Source organism: Bubalus bubalis, chromosome 20, assembly GCF_019923935.1.
Source record: "Bubalus bubalis isolate 160015118507 breed Murrah chromosome 20, NDDB_SH_1, whole genome shotgun sequence".
Taxonomy (NCBI): domain Eukaryota; kingdom Metazoa; phylum Chordata; class Mammalia; order Artiodactyla; family Bovidae; genus Bubalus; species Bubalus bubalis.
In genome coordinates this window covers 53430812-53453779 of record NC_059176.1, presented here as the reverse complement: position 1 = coordinate 53453779, position 22968 = coordinate 53430812, and the positions used below count along the sequence as shown (strand labels likewise).

At 44.1% G+C, this 22968-nt stretch overlaps 1 protein-coding gene across 1 annotated transcript in view; it reads left to right on the top strand.

Moving 5' to 3' along the window:
• Positions 1 to 1366: 1366 nt before the first annotated feature.
• The window catches only part of AGBL1 (AGBL carboxypeptidase 1), a 935290-nt gene continuing 913688 nt past the window's right edge, over positions 1367 to 22968 (top strand). The window contains exon 1 of the mRNA XM_006072797.4: positions 1367 to 1696. Within this exon, the coding sequence (XP_006072859.4) occupies positions 1646 to 1696 (51 nt within the window). The 5' untranslated portion in view covers positions 1367 to 1645. The remainder of the gene's footprint in view (positions 1697 to 22968) is intronic.

Below are 22968 nucleotides of genomic sequence, written 5' to 3'. Positions count from 1 at the left end.
TGTTTCAGCCAAGTAGGATCAGGAAATGCAGAGTCCCTTTCCTCGGTCACCACAACCGGCTTGGGCAGCTGCCAGCTGGCTGCTCTGATGCTCATGAGAGCTCCCCGAGCTCTGCACAGGGCTGTTGGCTGCGAGCCCAGGCCTTCCTGCCTAGCTGGGCTCTTGGTCGGTCATGAAGTTCAATGAGCTCACTCTCCAATTTCACACGTGCATGTTGTGCTTGGAGCTTGCTGGAGATTGGAGACAAAAGCTGTCGGGCATCAAACCCACGGGCTCTCTGTGGCCATGTTGTCAATGGGGTCAGAAATGGGGCTTCCTGAACGTTTACTTCTCTAGTACTGTTGTCAATCAGCTGTGGATCCCCTGGGGATCTTGTGAAAATGCAGCTTCTGATTCAGGAGCTCTGGGGTGGGGTCTAACAAGCCACCGAGTGATGACCTGACCACACTCTGAGAAGCCAATATCTAAGGAACTATAAGACACGTGGGTGTTGACATGGTGGGGCAGGGTTTAGGTGGCCAACTAGCCACTAAAACTCTTGTGACACATTCTGAGCAGAAGACATAGAAGGAAGTGATGGATCCTGCGTTGGTCTGGAGGAAACCAGCCACCAGGGCATCTACTCTACCTGAGGCAGGGGACAGGGCTCCCAGCCCGCATTGTATGACTTTGATCAATGCATTTGCAGCGGCAAGAGGCAGGATGGTGTAATGGCTTCTGCTCATGGTTTGGTGCCAGTTCACCTCGGCAGGTTGGGCATACACTCCTAAGCTCTGTTCCTGTGGCCCAGAGCTTTCTCTGTGCCTGAGTTTTCTCTTTTGTAAAAGGGAGATGCAATCACAGTATCGCCTGGTGCTAGTGCTAAAGAATCTAACTGCCAGTGCAGGAGACATGGTTTTGATCCTTGGGTTGGGAATATCCCCCGGAGTAGGAAATGACAACCTGCTCAAGTATGCTTGCCTGGAAACTTCTATGGACAGAAGAGCCTGGAGGGCTACAGTCCATGGGGTTGCAAAGAGTCGGACACAACTGAGCATGCACTGTCTCCGTCTGTAGGGTCGCTGTGAAAGCTGCAGATTATATAAGGGACTCGGTTGATAAAAAACGACCCGGAGTAGTTCTTTTCGTTCTCAGCCAGAGCTCTAGTCCCTCAGCCTGGGACCTCAGGGGGCCCCGGGCTTCTGTGCCCTGCAAGGCCACGGTTGTGCAAGCGCTCTCGGGTCTCTTGTTACCCAGCAGCCGGCAACAGACCAAAATAAAGTTGAGGGGGGGACTGGCGGGGAGGGCCGAGCAAGCCTCTGTAGGGAGTCTGACCAGGTCAGCTGGGAATGCCTGTCAGCCGTCCAGGGTGGCTCCTGCGTGGGCCTGGAGGTGGGTGAGTGACTCATGCCGGGGGCCCTCTCTACCCCCATGCCCAAGTGCTCCTCCCTTCCCGGCCTGGGGCTCACCTAATCCCCGAAGTGGGTGTCGGGGGGCACCCGCACCTGGGCCGAGGGCTAGGGTTGCAGTGTGCTCACTTCACACTCGGCAGCGTGCAGCTGAGGCCCTCTCCGCGGGCAGCGAGGTCAGCTTGGCAGACATTGCCTCTCCAGCCTTGATCTGGATCTGGCCGCAGGCAGCCGATTCCCCCAGACCCGACGAGGTGATGGCTGAACAAGAAGCCAGTGGGCTGCAGGTCCTACTGCACACGCTCCAGGTAGGCAAGAGGCCGAAGGCCGCCCGAGCTAGCCAGCCGGATCTTTGCTGCTCCGGGCCTGCCTGGGAGCCCGGGCTCTCCCCGCAGTCTGCTCTGGCCCCAGTGGCCTGGTTTGCTAACCAGCAGTAACACCCGAGTCAGCAGCAGCTCTCACCTTGAGGCTGACCTAAATGATGCTCTGGTGTTTAAATATTAAACCTGACTGTGTTGATGAGTGTGCTGCTTAAATTATTGAACCTGGTGGGATTAGAGGCTCAGGCTAAAAGATCCAGGTTTGCTCGAGATGAGCAAGATGGAAAAAAAAGGCTGTTTGGCAAATGCACGCCTGTTTAACTTCTGCCTGAGCAGGACAGGAGACCCCGGGGTGGAGGCGTGTGTACAGAAGTAGGAGGAAGGGGGGGCATCAGGGAAGACCAGTCCTCTGGGCTTCTGTTGAATGGCCATTACCAGGTTCCCAGCGAGTGGTCCTTGTCAGAATCACCTAGGATGCCTGCTCACAGTGCATCTTCTCAGTGGGATCTGCTGGAAGGAATCACTGTCACCAGGGGCGGGGGCCTGGGAATCTGCCTTGCCTTCTGTGGGATTCTATTCATTCCTGATTTTGAGGTTTCTTGTCCCAGGGCCTGAGTTTGCTAACTTATCTGCAGACTAGAAACTCCCAGAGGGTGTTAAAAAAATGCGGATACCCACCCACCCAAATTCAGATTTAATTGATCTGGGGAGTAACCTGAGCGTTGGATCTTTGAAACCCTCCCCTCCCAGGTGGTCTCAAAGTGCAACTAAAGTCAGTGAATCACTGCTCTGTAGACTTGGGTAGATGCTTGCACTGAACCGGATGCAGGGAACGGCAGACCTCAAAGGTGCCCAGGAGATCTTCTATTCCAGGATTCTAAACCTGAAGTTCATGGACAGGCGGCACAAGAGAATGGGCTTCAGGGACTCCATGACCCCCACCCACGGATTTAGAATGTAAATGTTTTGCACTTACATTCATTCTTTCCAGGTTTGAAAAGTTTCATTTTCCTTGGATTCTTGAGAAAAGCTATATTCCTAAACATATATTTAGAGTTTGAGCAAACTCTGGGAGATAGTGAAGGCCAGGGAAGCCTGGTGTGCTGCAGTTCTTGGGGCTCTCAAAGAGTTGGACTTACATGACTTAGTGACTGAACAAAATATCCCCAGAAATTTGAAGAACTGGGAAATCCAACCTTCCAGTGCACAGTTAAGGCAACTGAGTTTCAGAAGTGAAATAGCTTCCCAAGGTCATGTAACCACTTAATAGGGGAACTGGGACTAGCACCAGAGAACTTCAGTATCCCGTGGACCAAGTGTCTTTGACTCATTCTATCCGGTGCATCAAAGGCAAGAATTCATCTGGGTTAGGAGTGTTGGCGGTGGGAGTGGGCCTGAAAATAAATATGCAGTTGGCCTGGAAGTCACTGCAGTATAAACTCAATCTCCTGTCTTTCTACTGTGGGGATTTTTGATTGATATTTAGAATGATTGTTCCGATTCTCAATCATCAAAGAAAGACTGAATTAAATTCATTATACTCTATGTGTGCTAAGTCACTTTAGTCGTGTCTGACCCTTCATGACCCTATGGACTATAGCCTGCCAGGCTCCTCTGTCCAACTAGATCATTAGGATTTCTCCAGGCAACAATACTGGAGTGGGTTGCCATGCTCTCCTCCAAGGGTTCTTCCCTATCCAGGGATCCAACCTGCATCCCTTGCATTGCAGGTGGATTCTTTACCACTGAGCCACTGGGGAAGCCCTCAGTATGCACTGCTTCTGCTGCTGCTGCTAAGTTGCTTCAGTCGTGTCCAACTCTGTGCGACCGCAGAGGCGGCAGCTCACCAGGCTCCCCGGTCCCTGGGATTCTCCAGGCAAGAACACTGGAGTGGGGTGCCATTTCCTTCTCCAATGCATGAAAGTGAAAAGTGAAAGTGAAGTCGCTCAGTCGTGTCCGACTCTTTAGGGACCCCATGGACTGCAGCCTACCACGCTCCTCTGCCCATGGGTTTTTCCAGGCAAGAGTATTGGAGTGGGGTGCTATTTATTCCCAATGAACCAAAACACTAAAATAACTGGAACACGTTTGCCCTGTGCACTCTAGTTGATCTCAGAATCCAGTGGTGAAATTGACTTGGGTTCCCTGCTGAGCCCTGAGTCAGCCCTCTCTCCAGGTGTCTGCCAGAGTCTGGTTTCAGTCTTGAGGGTAGAAGTTAGAACTCTGGCATATTAAAAAAAAAAAGGAGAGTGAGAACCCAGAACAGATATTCCATGGAATAATGTTTCCTGGTGAGTTTCCTGCCCCTCCTCATTCCCATCCCCATGGACTAGACCCTGAACAGTTTCTGAAAAGGGCTTAGCTGGTGTGCCTTTGATGGAGGGTCTCAGAGGTCTTAGGGATTCAAGCCAGTCCTCCTTGTGCACAAAGGTGAGAGACTGAAGGGTTTGTACCGCTTCTCAAATCTCTGCAGAAAACAGCGGTTATGTCTGAGTAGAATGTGAGATCAGAATGTGAGTTCTCCATATCTTTCAGAAGCACTCAGAACATGGCCAAGGGAAGGAGAAAGAGAGACCAGATGACCAGGAAGACAAAACACAGGGGTGACCATGTCCCCACGATATGATGGGGACTTCCGCCTCCTCGGGCGACTATGACAAAATCAACTAGATCATTAGGAAATATTGGTTTTCCAGGGACTGCCTTGGTAGTTCAGTGGCTAAGACTCCATGCTCCCAATGCAGGGGACCCAGGTTTGATCCCTCGTCAGGGAACTAGATCCTGCATGTTGCAGTGAAGACCTAGCACAGCCAAATAAATACATATAAAAGAAATATCAGTGTTTTACCTATTCCCTTTCCCTTTACAATTGGGAAAGGGCTAAGTGCTTTTTTTCCTACCCCAGTTTCAGCAGATTTATCTCTGCCCTGAAAGGATGAGAATCAGATTTCTACCCAGACATTTTCCAAGCCCCTGACTTTTACTGTATGAGTTGAGACAGAAAATCATGAGATTGACTCTCGAGGGCCTGGGTGAAGGGGAGGCGGCACAGAACACTGGTGTGAGAGACAGGAACAACTGGCTTCTGCCCCATTCCTGGCACTTACCAGCTGTATACCCTTAGGCAAGCCCCTCAACCTCTCTGAGCCTTCATTTCTAGATCTGTAAAAGTAGGGGCAGGGAGAAATAAAAATACTTTCCTCAGCCCTTTGTGCCAGGATTAAGAGAAGCCATTTGAAAAGTGCTTATAAACTATAATCGACAGTTCAAGTGACTCTGGTTTTTATGATTTCCCCAGCTGAGGACTCAGTGGAGAGGCTGGGAACATTTGCCTAGGCTTTTCATCATCCCATCCCTGTTTCCTGGATGGGCTCCAGAACCCTTGGAAAAAAAGGGAGGTGTCTCGTCCATCCTGCTCTCGTTTCTCCATGTGGTTTGAACTAAAGGGGAAGATGGGGAGCTGCCAGGGTAACAGGATGTGGGCGCCAGGCCAGCCCCGAAGCCGGGAGCCCTCAGCCAGCGATGTCCCACAGGATGCCATCTCTGACACACTTTGAGCTGTGATATGGGCATATTTTTTGCTTTTTGCATTTGCACTTTATTATTTGATGTTATAGCTGTTCGGACTGAATCCCAGGTCTGCATCTTGGCCAAAAGGTGAATAGTGAAGCTCCTTTGTTTGACTTGGGCTCTGGAACTTTATCTATTATGGATTGTGAATGAGGTTGCTGCATGTGTGGTTTCCAGTCCTGAGTGAGCATCAGGCTCAGATAATAGAAAGCCTGGAGGAGGTGGCACTGCACTTTTCCCTTGGACTTCTTCCTTCAAGGTTTATTTCTGAGACAACAGGTGATTTCAGCCTCTGGGCTGCAAAGAGGGGATGGGTGGAAAAATGATGACTGATATGTTTCATTCATAGCACTTGGGGGTTTTGTTTCCAAAACATATGCTTAAAAATTTCTAGAATACTCCACAAAGGATGTAGAAATATCCATCTATTGTACATCCATAGGACCTGGTATGGCGGAAACTGAGCTTTCCCCTTGGACATCAACAGAAGGGTTTGGAAAAATGCTTGGAAAGGACCAAAATCCTTGGTCCTTGGAAAAGGACCAAGTTTCCTTTTCGATAGCAAGCATTGTGTCTTCCCTGAATATCCAGTCAGGAGGAGTCTCTTCTCCCAAATTCCTTACCATGGCATTCATTACATACAAACTTGCTCTACAAGTATTTTTATCTTCCCATTATTCCTCTAGAACTTTGTATTTTCATTGAAAAATGGGTCAACTTTCAGCAGAAGAAATTGGTGCAGTTAAGAGGGTAATGAGGGTCCCCAGGAATCTTTCTCATGGCATCAAAATGTGGAGAGTATTCAGTATTTGCTATGACACTGAATTTGATTGAAACAGAAAATCTGAGAAGGGGAAGAGAGGAGATTGACATGGGAGTTTGCTCAAATGCTTGAGAGTCTTGAGTGGCAAGCTTCAGATCTAATCATGCCCTTGGCAATGGCTGCTTATCCATAAAGGTAGGTGATGGGGACTCTAGGACATTCAGCCAAGGTGACAGTGGTACAACTCTTTGGATGGGGACATTAGCCACGACTGTATCTCTGCTTTTTACTGCCAAGTAATGTGATGTGTAGGTTTCCCTGGTGTCTCAACAGGTAAAGAGCCTGCCTCCCAATAGGAGATGCAAGAGACTCAGGTTTGATTTCTGGGTCTAGAAGATCTCCTGGAGGAGGGCATGGCAACCCACTCCAGTATTCTTGCCTGGAGAATCCCATGGACATAGGAGTCTGGCAGGCTACAGTCCACGGAATTGTGAAGAGTTGGATACGACTAGGTGTGCAGGCATGCGTGCACGCATGCCCTGTGATGTGTTACGCACAACCTCCCCATGACTGACCTGACTTTTATTCTGGTCCTCTTCTTATCCATCCCCTCCCTTTAGCCCTTTCTTGTCACTTAACTCAAACTTGCATTTCACCCCATCCTGAGCCACTGTGCATCTCTAATCCCCCTCCAGGGGGAAGGTCAGAGATGGATTATGGCTCAGGGATTGGTGAAGTTGCACTGTTTAAACTTTTTTTTTTTAATTTAAAAGGAACAAAAATTATTTTAGAGGCAGCATTCAATGTCCTTGTGTCAAAACAGTTCTAATAACACGGCATTAAAAGGACCAGTGCATGCTAAGTCACTCAGTCGTGTCCAACTCTTTGCATCCCATGGACAGAGGAGCCTGGTAGGCTGCAGTCCATGGGATTCTCCAGGCAAGAACACTGGAGTGGGTTGCCATGGCCTCCTCCAGGGGATCTTCCCAACCCAGGGATCGAATGTGCATCTCTTACATCTCCTTCATTGGCAGGCAGGTTTGTTACCACTATCAAGTTGAGTCCAAAAGTCCCATCCTCACTTTTGGTAATTGAGAGCTCCCCTCCGCACTCCCACTGAACCCAGACTCTGGATCCAACTTCCTCCCTGAGCATCTACCTCCCCAAGGCAGCAGGCGAGGGACAGAAGGCCTGCATGGCTTTGAGGTGTAATTGAAAATTTGCCCTTGCTGGTGACATATTGAAGCTAATGGCCAACAGAGAGACCCACATTTACTCCACAACTGGCAACTTTTACTGGCAACATCACTCCACAATTTACTCAGTTACGAAAATTGGAACCCCTCTTATGAAAGTCAAACACAGTCTGGGTTTGAGTTCTGGGAGCTCGGAAAGCATGCAACCAGGGAAGAGAAGTTGGTCTGGGTGACTGATCACTGTACCATACCTGTAAGTGTGGGGGAAGGCAGCTATGAATCAAACAGACAAGGTGCTTCTTCATATTAAGGAAATAGGCACTTGGAAATATATCCTCTTTGGTGTGAGCTCCATATCCTTTTGCCAGACCTGAAATGAAGGAAGTTGAAGGTTTGTGGGATCTGTGCTTTTTCACCAAGAGAATACTGGATGGTTCCCTCAAAGCAAAGGGTCTGCAAATCAGGTTCTTGAGAGAGAAAAAGATGTGTAGGATGAAGGAGAAATTGATAGCAGAGATGCCGGGAATACAAGAATGAGGAGAGCAAAGGGTGTGAAAGAAGACAGAGCACTCTGGGTCCTCTGCACCTTGCCCTGACTTGCTTCATTCATATTTGTTAGTTGAAAATGGCTTGAGATGCTTTGCACTGTAGTTCTTGTTCAGTTGCCAAGTTGTGTGTGACTCTTTGCGACCCCATGGACTACAGCACACCAGGCTTCCCTACCAGGCTTCCCTGTCCTTCACTATCTTCCAGAGCTTGCTCAGACTCATGTTAAGTCAGTGATGCCATCCAACCATCTCATCCTGTCACCCCCTTCTCCTTCTGCCTTCAATCTTTCCCAGCATCAAGGTCTTTTGATATGAGTCGGTCCTTTGCATCAGGTGACAAAGTATTGGAGCCTCAGCATCAGTCCTTTCAATGAATATCCATGGTTGATTTCATTTAGGATTGATAGGTTTGATCTCCCGGCTATCCAGTGCTTTTGAATTGTGGTGCTGGAGAAGACTCTTGCATGGAGAGACTTTGTCAAATTCACGTTCTTATGTGTCTAATTTCCTCTACTTGGTCCCTTGAATTATAATAGTTAAAATAATAGTGAACATTTATTAAACAGTTTCTACATGTAAGAAGCTGTACAAAGTCCTTCACAGGCATCGTCTCATTTAATCCTTACAACAACCCTGTGAGTTGGGTGGTATTAGTGTCTGCATTGTAGAGCTCTCAAAGGGAAGGTTGGAGATGTTAATACATTTCTCATAGTCACACAGTGAATGAGTGGCGGAGCTGGAATGTGAGCAGAGGGAATCTGACACGAGTGGATGTGCTCTTGCCAGGTGCATTAGCTCTCTGAGGAGAAACAGGGCCATTGCGAAGATTCAGAACACATTTTCCCAGGTGGTAGGTGTCTGTGGAGGAGAAAGGAGACCCCCCCTCCTTTGGGCACATAAGGCGAAGACAGCAGCTGTGCCCACAGTCCTGGCAGGACTGGCCCAGAGGGCGGAGAACAGGTGCCTAGAGTGGGTGTCTGCAAACTTTGAAGGGTCTAATGGCAAAGTTTTTAGCTTCTCAGGCCACACGATCTTTGTCACAATTGTTCAGCCCTGCCACTGTAGTTGTAGATGGCATGGGAAAGAAGGGGCTCTCTTGCAGTAAGATTTGTGTACAAAAACCAGGGAATGGGCTGGCCTTGGCTGTTGTGATAGATGGTGGACCCCTGGCTGGAGGTCCTTTGGGCCCAACCAGGGAGTAGGTCAGGGTGGGAGAGGGGACAGAAGGTGAGAGGTGGAGCATCAGGGGCCTGTTGGACTGGCTGCTGCCAAGTGGGCACTTCCTTTATGTGTGTGGACGTCCTCCTCAACTTCCAGGCTGCTCTCCTTGCAAAGACAGCACAGAAAATGATGCTCTGAGTTCCTCTGGGGGCCAGTCTTACAGAACCTGAAATGCACACTTTAGTATGTCATTTCCTGCTGCTGCCGCCTGCAGTTTTCTAAGTACCAGTGGAGACATTAGTCTATTAATCCTCCAAGGAGGGCTTTCAGGGCATTTTAGCAGCACTTAACATAAATGCTGCTGGTTTGATCCCTGGGTCAGGAACATCCCTGGAGGAGGGCATGGCAGCCCACTCCAGTATTCTTGCCTGGAGAATCGTTGGACAGAAGAGCCTGGCGGGCTACAGTCCATGGAGTCACACAGAGTTGGACATGACCAAAGCTGACTTAGCACATTGCACCAGTGTAATAGGCGATTGTCTTGCAGATATTGTTTGCATTCAACAGCACTTCCAGCACAAGACATGTTCAGTTAAGCACTTCTTAGACTGGTTTCTACAGAACACCAGTGTTCCCTGGGATGCCAGTGAGTGTTCCACTCACAAAAGTTCTTGTTGACAGACGGATTGGAGATGTCGGGGTAAATAAACTTATTAGAATTGCTTACTGAAAGATAATCAATCTTTTGAAAGTGTTTCAAACACTTATGTCCTCCAGCTCTCAGTATAAATGCCTTTTACTTGGAGAGGAATACTCTGACACCCCAATGTTCCTGACAGCCCAATAAACTGGGCTCTGAGTCCCATCTCCCTAGTTTGACTTTGCATAGAACTTGCCACTTCCTGATGCTTGTCTGTGTCTTCTTTCCTTTCTTCCACCAGGGCAGAGATGTCATCTGTCTTGTTCACCTTTATCCCTACTACCTAAAGCACTCTCTAGGACACAGTAGGCACTCAATAAATATTTATTGATTGAATAATAAGGTGAATGTGCGTGGTAAATTATCAAGTTGGGGATATAATATATAGCATTTCTAAATCATCTTCAGGTCAGTTCAGTTGCTCAGTCGTGTCCGACTCTTTGCAACCCCATGAACCGCAGCATGCCAGGCCTCCCTGTCCATCACCAGCTCCTGGAGTCCACCTAAACCCATGTGCATCGAGTTGGTCATGCCATACAACTATCTCATCCTCTGTCGTCCCCTTCTCCTCCTGCCCTCAATCTTTCCCAGCATCAGGGTCTTTTCAAATGAGTCAGCTCTTGGCATCAGGTAGCCAAAGTATTGGAGTTTCAGCTTCAACATCAGTCCTTCCATTGAACACCCAGGACTGATCTCCTTTAAAATGGACTGGTTGGATCTCTTTGCAGTCCAAGGGACTCTCAAGAGTCTTCTCCAACACCACAGTTCAAAAATCATCTTAGAGATGGGATTTTTAAAAACTTTTATTTTGTATTGGAGTATAGCCAATTAACAGTATTGTGAGTTTCAGGTGGACAGCAAAGGGACGCCACTGTATACATATGTATCCATTGTATACATATGTATCCATTCTCCCCCAAACTCCCCTGCCATTTTCAGGCTGCCACATAACATTGAGCAGAGTTCCATGTGCTATGCAATAGGTCCTTGCTGGTTATCCATTTTAAACATAGCAATGTGTACCTATTGACCCCAAACTCCCTAATTTTCCCTTCCCCCAGAGATGCAATAATTTTTTATAGCAAATGCCCACCAGTATTCCATCCCACAGAACATTAGATGTTTCTTTCTTTTTTTCTTTCTGGCTGAACCACCTGGCATGTGAAATCTTAGTTCCCTGACCACGGGTCAAACCTGAATCTTCCTGCAATGAGGGAGACCCAGGTTTGATCCCTGGGTCAGGAAGATCCCCTGGAGAAGGGAACGGCAACCCACTCCAGTATTCTCACCTGGAGAATTCCATGGACAGAGGAGCCATGAGGTCTCACAGAGTCAGACATGACTGAACAACTAACATTTTCACTTTTCTTTCACTTTCCCTGTGGTGAAAGCCCAGTCTTAGCCACTGGGCCACCAGGGAAGTCCCTCACAAGACATTAAGAATCCATGGAACACATTTGGGAAACAATGGTTGTAGACCCAGGCCATGTTATATCACTGCTTTGAGGTCTTTGAGGGTTGAATTTCTCCAGATCTGGAAACTGACTTCTGGCATGTTGAAACATTTCTAATCCAAGTTGATATGAAGTTAGTTCTGTTGGAGACCTAGGGTCATTCCTCTGCTTGGTGAATTCTACTAGCTGATGACCATCCAACCTGTCTGTAGGCCTTGAGTGGACATGACTTCTAATCCTTACTTGATTGGGAAGGAGACTATAAGTGACAGATGTGGAGGTTTAGAAAAAAGTTTCTTCCTAGAAGCTCGTGAGAGCCATTCTGCTTCTGATCAGGAGGCCAAATGGCGATAAATATGGCATTAGGTTTCAGATGAAAGGCGGGGTCAGGTTTCAGAGTCAGAGTATCTGATGAAACTTTCCCTAGGGCACTTGGAGAGACAGCAGCTTCTTCAATAAATGGTCAGTAATGAATTCTCCCTCTACCTTTAAAAAAACCCAAACCCAATGTGTGTTAACATCTCCATCTTTGGATCCCACCAATCAGTACAACCCAATGCCCTACATGTCTGGCCCATAAGCACCCTTATCCCACCCCTCTTAAAACTCAAATTAATCCCCAAACCCCACGACAATGCAGATATTTTTTACATATCACAATAGGTAGATTAAGAAGAGGCTATAAGAAAATCCTGTTTTCTCCTTTACCTTCATTATTAAATCATAAAATATATATTACATGTCCTAAAGGAAAAGAAATTCCCCAAATGATAGCTAAGATTTTAGATGAAGGAAGAGGCTAAAATGATATTTGAAAAGGTGTTATTTGAAAATGGACATTAAAATTCAAGAAGTGTTTTTGCCATGAGCTGCTCACACTGTTGAACACTTACTATGTGCCAGTCTAAGCATTTGACATGTGTTATCTCATGTAGTCATTACAGTGATCCTATGTGGTAGGTCCGACTATTATCTCCGTTTACAGATGAAGAACTCAAGGCGCTCAAGATCACACAGGCTTTAAGCAGAGGGTCAGGATGTGAACCCAGGCACAGTCTGACTTTAGTTTGCTTACTGCTCATTGCTATTATGCATCAGGCTACAGAGTTTCTTTTCCTCTTACCTGCCCTTTTCACCACTAATGTTTTTTTCCTGATGAAAGAAAGTAATAAAAGCTCATGATTATAAAATTCTAATTAAAATACAGATATAAATTTTAGGGAGTAAAAATCACCCCCTCAAATCCTCTCTCTAAGACAGCCACACAAGGGTCTGCTGTGTATGTTTTTTGTGTTTACATACATACAGTGATATGTGTATTTGTGTAACTATGCCTATGTGTGTGGATCATTTTAGCACACTCTTATTCAATTTGCTTTTCCTACATATCAGTATAACTGTACATCTTTCAAGTCAGCATGTACGACCCAACTCAATCTTTGTGATAGTTGCATAGAACTTTAGTATATGGATGTACTATGGCTTAAACAGAAGTACATTTTCTTCTAGTGTTTCAGTTAAATTTGACTTGCTATCTGTTTTGTTTTTATTTTTGATGTTGTGTTACAGTTTAATCATCAACTTTATCAACATTTTCAAACTTTCATGAATTTTTTGGGCCATGAAACCTTTTCCCCAGGATCTGTTATACTTAGAGATGGTTGAATTTAACGCCATACCATTCTCTTTCTTGTAGGTCTTGTCACTTTCACAGGTCTTCTCTGCTATACCACACTTCACCAGGATGTGGCAACAGTAAACACGTTTATATCCTTGAAATTTCTTTTACTGGAAGATGCCAGTTCTGTAACATCTGATAGAGCTCTGCTTGATAATATTTGAAAATTTTACATTTGCCATAAATGTTTATTTAAGATAAACAGGTGTAGGTTCCTTGGCTGGACTTCAGGTGGTCAGAGTTGATTTTGGACCCATCCACTGTCTTTCTGTTTGCCTAGAATCCCTGGGCCAGCATCCTCTGTTTTGTTTCAGACTTAAGTGCTAGGAGATGTGCCCAGAAAATATCATCTGTTTCCTTGGTATTTTATGACTCTCTTGTTAATGGTTCATTCATGTATTAAATGCTTCCCTTGTGCCAGAGGCTGTGCTAGGTAGTGGGTGGCAAGGTTCAAGAATCTTATTAGTCAGACACTTTCCTACTGAAATTCTTCCAAATGTTAATGACTAATGTCAGGAAGAAAGAGATCCGGAATACTGCAGTCACACCTGCCCTCCTTTCCTCCACGGACCATTTTATTCCGTGGTGACTGGCTGAGAACACAGTATTATCATTACTCCAAGTCTCTGGGGGAAGATCTGAAGGTTCAGCAGCTGTAACATGTTTAGCTACGCCTATGTACTAACGTTAATTCATATGTGGTCAGTTTTTAAAAAACTGCAGGGTCATAATTCTAATCCTTTTCATTCCTTCTTTTCTCTTCCAGTGAATAGAGTGTCACAGATGCTCCCCCTTTGTTTTAGCTACTCCCTGCAGAATCTAGGACCTTAGTTCCCTGGCCAGGGGTTGAACCCGTGCTCCCTGCAGTGGAGTCTCAATCACTGGACCACCAGGGGGGTTCCACAGTTTCCTTTTTGGTGCCATGAAAGCTAAAGGACACTTTCCCCAGCTAAATGCACACACCAATTTTTGTGAACAATTTCAGTGTAATAAGCTACACCATAACATTTCACTGCCTCAGGGTATTTACTTGGTTTTTTTTTTTTTTGCATGGAATGGAGCTTTTTAAGGCTGGAATAGTAGAAGTCAGTTCTTGTCACATAAAGCAAACCCCACATATCTGTCCAGTTGTAACTTATCTTTTATGCCTCTAACCTGGGCACAATAAATTCTTTTTCTGTGAAATAATAAATTACCGTACTTTGCAAGCCACATATTATATCTGTTTACTGTGTGAAATTATGTGTGCATTGATTTGGGGGCAGGGAAAAGACTCTAATGTATGTTTTCTAGACTTTGAATCAGATTAACTTTTGCCTACCAAGTTTCTATACAGAAGAGAAGAATGTACTCTTTGTTTTCCCTCTTTGGACTTGACTGAATTTATTTTATTTTATTTATTTTTAATTGGAGGATAATTGCTTTGCAATGTTGTGTTAGCTTCTGCTGTACAGCAACATGAACCAGCTATAAGTATACATATATCCCCTTCCCTCTTGAATCTTCCTCCTCCCCCAACCCCATCCCACCCCTCTAGGTTGTCATGGAGCACTGGGCTGGGCTGAATTCCCTGTGTTATATATCAGCTTACCACTAGATATCTGTTTTACATATGGAGAAGGAAATGGCAACCCACTCCGGTGTTCTTGCCTGGAGAATCCCAGGGACAGAGGCGCCTGGTGGGCTGCCGTCTATGGGGTCGCACAGAGTCGGACACGACTAAAGTGACTTAGCAGCAATGTATATGTTTCAATGTTACTCTTTCAATTCATCCCACCCTCTCCTTCCCCTGCTGTGTTTATAAGTCTATTCTCTATGTCTGTGTCTTTCTTTATTCCTGCCCTACAAAAAGGTTCATTAGTACCATTTTCTAGAGTCCATATATACGTGCTAATACATGATATTTGTGTTTATCTTTCTGATTTACTTCACTTTGTGTAACAGTCTCTAGGTTCATCCACCTCAGTTCAAACTGATTCAAATTCATTCCTTTTTGTGGCTGAGTAATATTCCATTGTATATATGTACCACGACTTCTTTATCTATTCATCTGTTGATGGACGTCTAGGTTGCTTCCATGTTCTGGCTATTCTAAATAGCACTGCAATGATCACTGGGGTACGTGTGCTTCTTGGTTTTCTCAGGTATATGCCCAGTAGTGGGATATACAGTAAAGAATCAGGTGGTAAAGAATCTGCCTGCAATGCGGGAGACCTGAGTTCAATCCCTGGGTCAGGAAAATCCCCTGGAGAAGGAAATGGCTACCCACTCCAGGATTCGTGCCTGGGGAATTCCATAGACAGAAGAGCCTGGTGGGCTACAGTCCATGGGGTCACAAAGGGTCAGACATGACTGAGTGACTAAAAACAGCAACAACAAAATGGTAGTTTTTTTCCTAGTTTTTAAAGGAATCTCCACACTGTTCTCCATAGTGGCTGTATCAATTTAGATTCCCACACATTTTTTCCACATCCTCTTCAGCATTTATTGCTGGTCGACTTTTTGATGATGGCTATTCTGATTGGTGTGAAATGATACCTCATTGTGTTTTGATTTGCATTTCGCTAATAATGAGTGATGTTGAGCATCTTCATGTGTTTACTGGCCATCTTTCTTCTTTGGAGAAATGTCTGTTTAGGTCTTCTGCCCATTTTTTGATTGGATTGTTTGTTTTTCTTATACTGAGCTGCATGAGCTAATAAATTATTTTTATCCAGATTCCAACTTTGTCTTGAACATCTTTCATATTTGCTCTATACTTGTGAAAATTATAAGTACTTTTGATGGATCAACTGTAGTGTTACTTTTCAAAGAAAGCCTCTTTTGATAAATTGTATAGATGATACTTCTCTTTCTCTTCTGAAGTAGTATCTAAGAATTTGTACCTCTCTCTTAAATCATCCATGCTTTGCTTTGTCATAAGTTGTTCTTTATTTTTCAGTAGACCTTTACTGGGTATGGAGAATCCCAAAATAAATATGACATGGTCCTTGTCCTCCCAGAACTCACTGTATCAAGAGGAACTAGACAGACATCTGAGATTCTCCTGAAAATTACAGACCCTTTCTTTAGATAATCATACATATACAATTTAACTAAGCATTTAGATCTTAGATTTGACCACAGTTTGAATACGAATCTATGCCATGTGATTGCTTGGTTTGACATATCAGCAAATAATTACAAAGTACTATTATAAATGAAGATATAGCAACATGCCCAGGGAATTCCCTTGCAGTCCAGTTGTCAGGACTCTGCTCTCACTGCCAAGGGGCTGGATTGAATACCAGGTCAGGGAACACAACACAGAACATTGCATCCAAAAAACAAACAAACAATACCAAGCCAAAAAAATCACAAACAAAAACAACATATGAGTGTGTTATTCTTGGAAGAAAAGAAATTTCAATCTCCAGTCTTCTACGACCTTCTCTTCCTGACTAACAGATTGATTCGATAATTCAGACCAACCCTTGAGTTGGAGACAGTTAAAAAGACATATAAAGTATAAATAATTTTTTAATAAAAAGCATCCATGTTCTAACGAAATAATGAACATTTAATGATCTGGAGTCAGAAGAGGTGGGAAATCCAGAGAGATGAGCGAAACTCTGGCACATCTGCCCTCGAGGCATTTACTATTTTGAAGGCATGGCTTGAAAAATTAAGCTGTATGTTCTGTAGTCTTGCATGTCTAGGAGAACAGGAGTTGGAATATAGGGCTTACCAAGAATAGGCATTCTGGTAAACTACTCTCTGCTTTTGGGCTGAGACGTGAAGGGATGCTCACTAGAAATAAAGGCGAGTCATACATAAACTCACCTTCACACTGAGCCATTCCTCAACTCACCTGGGTGGTCCAGAAAATCCTAAGACTTGAACAGGCAGTCTCAGATTCCTGGAGCTTCCAGGTGCCTGGGAGTAGCAAATTAAAATCCCCATCAGTGGAAGAAAATATCATACTGGGCTTTACATTAATTCTACAAATAATTTGGAAACCAGAGACAAGGGAAGATAAATCAATGTGAGTAACCACCAGCAGAAACAGGGAATTGTATTCAAGATTCTGTGGTAGTCCATAATGGAAAAAAAATTTAAAAAGAATGTTTATGTGTGTATAACTGAGTTGCTTTGCTGTAGAGCAGAGATTGGTACAGCATTGTAAATCAACTGTACTTCAATTAAAAAATTTTTTAAAAAGGAATACAGGGTTTCTATTGCACTCCAGAAACTAGAATTATCAGACACAGAATGTGGGAAAGCTTTGGTCATTATGTTCAAAGATATTGAAGTCAAGTTTGAAAAATTGGCCATGAACTATCATCTATATAATGTTATACAGCAGATTTAAAAAGGAACAAAATAGAAACTCTTGAACTGAAAAAATAAATAACCCAAACTAAGAACTTGATAGATTTAACTGTAGATTACACTTGGCTGAAGAAAGAATTGAAGACCAGGTCATACGAAGCTATCTAGACTGAAGCATAAAAGGCAAAAAGATTAAATATGCTATGCTGAAGGGCAGGTAAGAGATAGAGAAAGTTTAGCATGTATTAAAATTGGAGTTCTGGAAGGACAGAAGAGAATGAGACAGCAACAGTTTTTCAAGAAATTATGATAGAGTCCCAACCCTTTAATATATTGCTCATTCCTTGATAATAGGAGTATCTTTCTCAAGTCTGTATTCCTGTAAGTACTTAGCACGACTTTATTAAATGTTTGTTGAGTTTGTTAGGTGAGGAAATGTCCCTATTATTTTCTATTCCATTTTATATTTTTGAAATTTTATCAAAAGTTCTCTTAAAATAGTATACTCTTTAAAACAATTCTATAAAATTACTGTCTGTTGTGGATATGCATTCAAATATTGAAATTCCTATATTTCCAGTTGTCACTTTAACATTTAGAACTAAATTTATGATTGACATGACAGTTGAAGAGTAAACTCTCATTTGCAAACTGATGATTCATTTTTGACCCCCCCAAATCCTCTTAGACTCAGGTTGTGCTGTGCTTAGTCACCCAGTCAATGTCTGACTCTTTGTGACCCCATGGACTGTAGCCCGCTAGGCTCATTGGTCCATGGGGACATCCAGGCAAGAATACTGGAGTGGGTTGTCATGCCCTCCTTCAGGGGATCTTCCCAACCCAGGGATCGAACCCAGGTCTCCCACATTGGCTGCACTGCAGGCAGATTCTTTACTGTCTGAGCTACCAGGGAAGCCTCAAACTCATATATGATGATCATACTATGATTATACTCCTATGATTATACTCCATTTCCCTTCTTGCTTTTTAAGTTTGACAGCAGCCTTTGGAAATGAGCTGTAAAACTGTAATCTGGTCACACTAATTAGTATATTACATTCACTTGTTGTTATTCAGTAGCTAAATCATACCAGATTATTTGCGACCCCATGGACTACAGCACACCAGGCTCCCTCCTTCACTGTTTCCTGGAATTTGCTCAGACTCATATCCATTGAGTCAGTGATGCCATCCAACCATCTCATCCTCTGTTGTCTCCTTCATCTCCTGCCTTCTATCTTTTCCAGCATCAGGGTCTTTTCCAATGAGTTGGCCCTTGGCATCAGGTGGCCAAAGTATTGGAGCTTCAGCTTCGGCATCAGTCCTTCCAGTGAATATTCAGGGTTGACTTCCTTTAGGATTGACTGGTTTGATCTCCTTGCAGTCCAAGGGACTCTCAGGAGTCTTCTCCAGCACCACAGTTGAAAAGCATCAATTTTTCGGTGCTCAGTCCTCTTTATGGTCCAACTCTCACATCTGTACATGACCACTGGAAAAACCATAGTATTCTCTTTAATGATATGGTATTCTGATAAGAAACTTCATTTATTCCCTTTAAAATAGAGAAGAAAGATGATGTTTTATAGGTTCTCTGGGAAACAGATTTTGAGACACAAATTTGCATTCAGGAAGTGTACCAGGGAGGGCCTCAGCTCCACACATGAAGGAAGGAAGGAAGGAAGGAAGGAAGGAAGGAAGGAAGGAAGGAAGGAAGGAAGGAAGGAAGTCTGGGCAGGGGGAGGGGATGAAATGCAAGGTGGTCTCAACAAAGACTCCAGCTGATCCCAGCAGGGGTCCCAGAACTCAGATGGCCCTTTATGGTTGTCTCCTCCCATGAGCAGGGGGCTGGCCCTTTATACCTCCCGCCCCACACCACTGACCAGTCATCGGTAATAGGCTGCTTCTAAACAGGGGGCATGACCTTAGAGATCTCTTCACTCAACAGTAATTCCCAAAGTGGGACCCAGGTGAGAGCTGTCAGTCACTGTTGTCATTATTGGTGATTTCCTTTGGTTGGGTGGATGAGTGTCTCAGTCCTGAAGGGGAGACCCAAGAGGCATACGTGTAGCATCCGCTACAGGTGATAACTGATAACACTTGGTATCAGAAGACTTAGGTTCAAATCCTGGCTTTGGAATTTGGAGCTATGCGGTCTTGGGCAAGCCATATAACTAACCCTCTGGGTCACAGTTTCCTCTTCTTTTCTTTTCTAAAGGAGTAGGAATGAGATCATATTTTCCTCACAAAACAGTAGTTTGAATGCTACTTTCATGAGTTTTGTTTCATATTTTTTTTAATTTTATTTTATTCTTAAACCTGAAACACTGAATCAACGATAATATTGTTTACTTGGCATGTTTATTCATTTTAACTTAAATGTTACTTAAGGTGACACTTTATATATGACCATAAATATAGCAGTAGTGAAGTGAAGTGAAAGTCGCTCAGTCGTGTCCAACTCTTTTTGACCCCATGGACTATACAGTCCATGGAATTTTCCAGGCCAGAATACTGGAGTGGGTAGCCTTTCCCTTCTCCAGGGGATCTTCCCAACCCAGGGATTGAACCGGAGTCTCCTGCCTTGCAGGCAGATTCTTTGCTAGCTGAGCCACAAGGGAAGCCCAAGAATACTGGAGTGGGCAGCCTATCCCTTCTGCAGCAGATCTTCCTGACCCAGGAACTGAACTGGGGTCTCCTGTATTGAAGGCGGATTCTTTACCAACTGAGCTATCAGGGAAGCTATCATACTCAGTAAAAATAGAAAGTAGCCACAAAAATAAATATATTGAAATTTTTTCTTTAAAATTTTTTTAAATTGGAGGATAATTGCACTTTACAATTTTGGATGGTTTCTTCTGTACAACAATGTGAATCAACTATAAGTATATGTATTTTGCCTCTCTCTTGAGCCTCCCTCCCACTCCCCATCTCCATGGCACCCCTCTAGGTCATCACAGAACAACAGGCTGTGTACAAACTCCCTGTTATATAGCTCTTCCTGCTATATATTTTATACATGCAAGATGTGTAACTACCGTATGTAAAAATATATTTAATATAAACAATGAGGTGCTGTTAAAATCCAGCTGGACTCTTGCTGTAGAGCCTCTGAGCTGAGGCCTTCTCTCTGCTTTCTAACATGTAAGTGTTAGTTGCTCAGTTGTGTCAGACTCTTTGTGGCCCCACGGACGGTAGCCTGCCAGGCTTCTCTGTCCATGGAATTCTTCAGGCAGGAATACTGAAGTGGGTCACCATTCACTGCTTCAGGGGACCTTGTTGACCCAGGGATCAAACCTGGGTCTCCTGCATTGAAGGCAGATTCTTTATCAACAGAGACAACAGGGAAGCCCCTGCCTTCTAAAAATATTAGCAACTATTGGAGAAGAATTGGAAATATACTAATAACTAAGACTTTAACAGACATTTCTCCAAAGAAGAATAAGCATTTTACTGGAAATAAACATTTTTCTCTGAGTGATTCAGTGAAATTCAATGCTCTGTCTCTTGTGATGCCTAAATCCAGGTCATATACTCTCAGCAGATTTGTGACCTTCCAAGAAAATACTGAATTAGGTAGCCTTTAGGGTGAAATTGTATTATTCTATGATTCTCTTCTTGTGGGAAAGGAATATTAAAAGAGAAGATATTTATGAGTTATACTTTTCTTAAGGTCATACATCTATTAGATTGAGTACCAAGTGGAAGCTTGAGGAATTAAATTTATTGGCTAGGGTTCCTAAAATTATGAGCACACCATATCTGAAATGTAGCCATGATGATCAGCAATCAGAATGCAATGCTTCAGCTCTCCTGATACCCCTGGAAGAAAGAGCCTCTTGTAGATGGTAGACACTCCTTTCTTGAGTAGCTTAGCACAGCTCTGTGTGCTAAGTTGCTTCAGTCATGTCAGACTCTGCGATGCTATGGACCATAGCCCATCAGGCTCTTCTGTCCATGGTATTTCCCAGGCAAGAATACTGAGTGGGTTACCATGCCCTCCTACAGGGGATCCTCCTGATCCAGGGATCGAACCTGCCTCTCCTGTGGCTCCTGCACTGCAGGAGGATTCCTTACCACCTGAGCCACCAGGGAGTGGGGAGCTACCCTACACCTAGTTCCTCTCCTCAGGAGAGGCTGATCTGAAGTATCACAGCACATGGTCCTCTTATCTGGAGATCACCATTTTCTTATTCAGTTGCTGTTTCCCTGCTGACAAGTTAGCCAGTTTATCCCTGGACATTGACACATTAATAGGAGGGGCTAGAAAATTCTACCTGTGATATCTTCCAGATATCAGGCCCTATACTGGGTTGCCCAAACCTACTGGCCTGCTTTCAGGGTTCTGTCATCTCTGCACATGCTGATCAGCATCAGGAGTAGAGATGGGAGCTTTCTCTGCATTTCAGCTGTATTCTAAGCTTACGTAGGGTTACTACTTATGATTCTTTATTCAGCTATGGTGATAGATAGTTCATCCTAATCTTGGCATCTATTCACCCCCAGATGTCAGGATTTGGCATCTCTTATTGACTTCACCTTTGCAAAGAGCCAACTCACTGGAAAAGACCCTGATGCTGGGAAAAATTGAAGGCAAAGGGAGAAGGGGATGGCAGAGGATAGGATGGTTGGATGGCATCATCCACTCAATGGGCATGATTTTGAGATAGAGAAGGACAGGGAAGCCTAGCATGCTGCAGTCCATGGGGTCACAGAGTCAAATACAACTTAGCGACTGAACACAACACACTTTGAATTCAACTATACTGGCCAACAAGAGGATGGCTAGAATTCTATGTCTGTACCTATTTCCTCCATAAACAAGTGAGGAAAATTATCTGAAGGCATTCGCCTTAGTGGGACCACCTCCTTCACTCAATTAGTTTTACATTCTGAATATGTTCCCAAAGAATTGAGACTATCAGGCCTTTTTTGCTTGTATCATAAAACAAGTGTATATCCATATATAAATAATGATGATGATGACATTTATGATCTTAATATCAGAGGAGGAAGAAGACAAGTTGAAAGAGGAGGAGGTGCAAGAAGAGGAGGGAAGAAGAGGGGAGAGACCCTATAGCTTTCCACAGCCTTTCAGCTTTTGAATACAAATGCTTCATGTGAGGAATTTATCCCTTACGTTTTATAGCTCAAGTGCGATTGAACAAACTAGTAAATCTTATTCTCTTCTGGACCAACCCCATCTTTTCTCTGTTTATGGCTCTTTCTATCTCTTCTTGGTAGAGAGTCAGTCCTCAGACCCCATTCAAGGAGGTCTGTTGAAGTGAGTTAGTTGTATGTATACAGTTTTATTTGGTGTGACTATGAGTCACACGGAGTGACTGAAGTTAACGCTAGTATTTACAGAGTGCCTGCCAACTCAGCCCTCTGTCTCTTCAGTTCTCATCTGGGAATCCCTTTGTTCTTTGCTTCTAAATGTCTTGCTCCCCTTGCTGTTATTTAATTCTGGAAACGGCATAGGAACCAAATTTAAATGATAATAATGTACAAATAAATATGTCTTTGACCTGATGTATGGATAACTTCCCTGGGACATGGTTGTGTTTGTCTCTTGCTGAAATCTGCAGAGAGAATGGGATAGTTCACTCTGCAGTGAATTTGGTGCTTATGTTACACGTACTTGGCCTTTGTGAGATTTGGTTCAGAGAGATGTTTTCAGGAAAGCTAATTTCCCATTATTCAGGACAAAAACGTGCTTGGATGCATTCCAAGCCACCCATGGTTAGAGCAGTTTTCATGCATGGCATGTTAGGGGTGCATGGAAATGAAACACTGATTCAATGCAGATGACCTCTGGACCTGCCTTGAGCCCTGATCAGTGCTAGGAAACCTCCATTTGATCTGGGATAATAACTATCTTT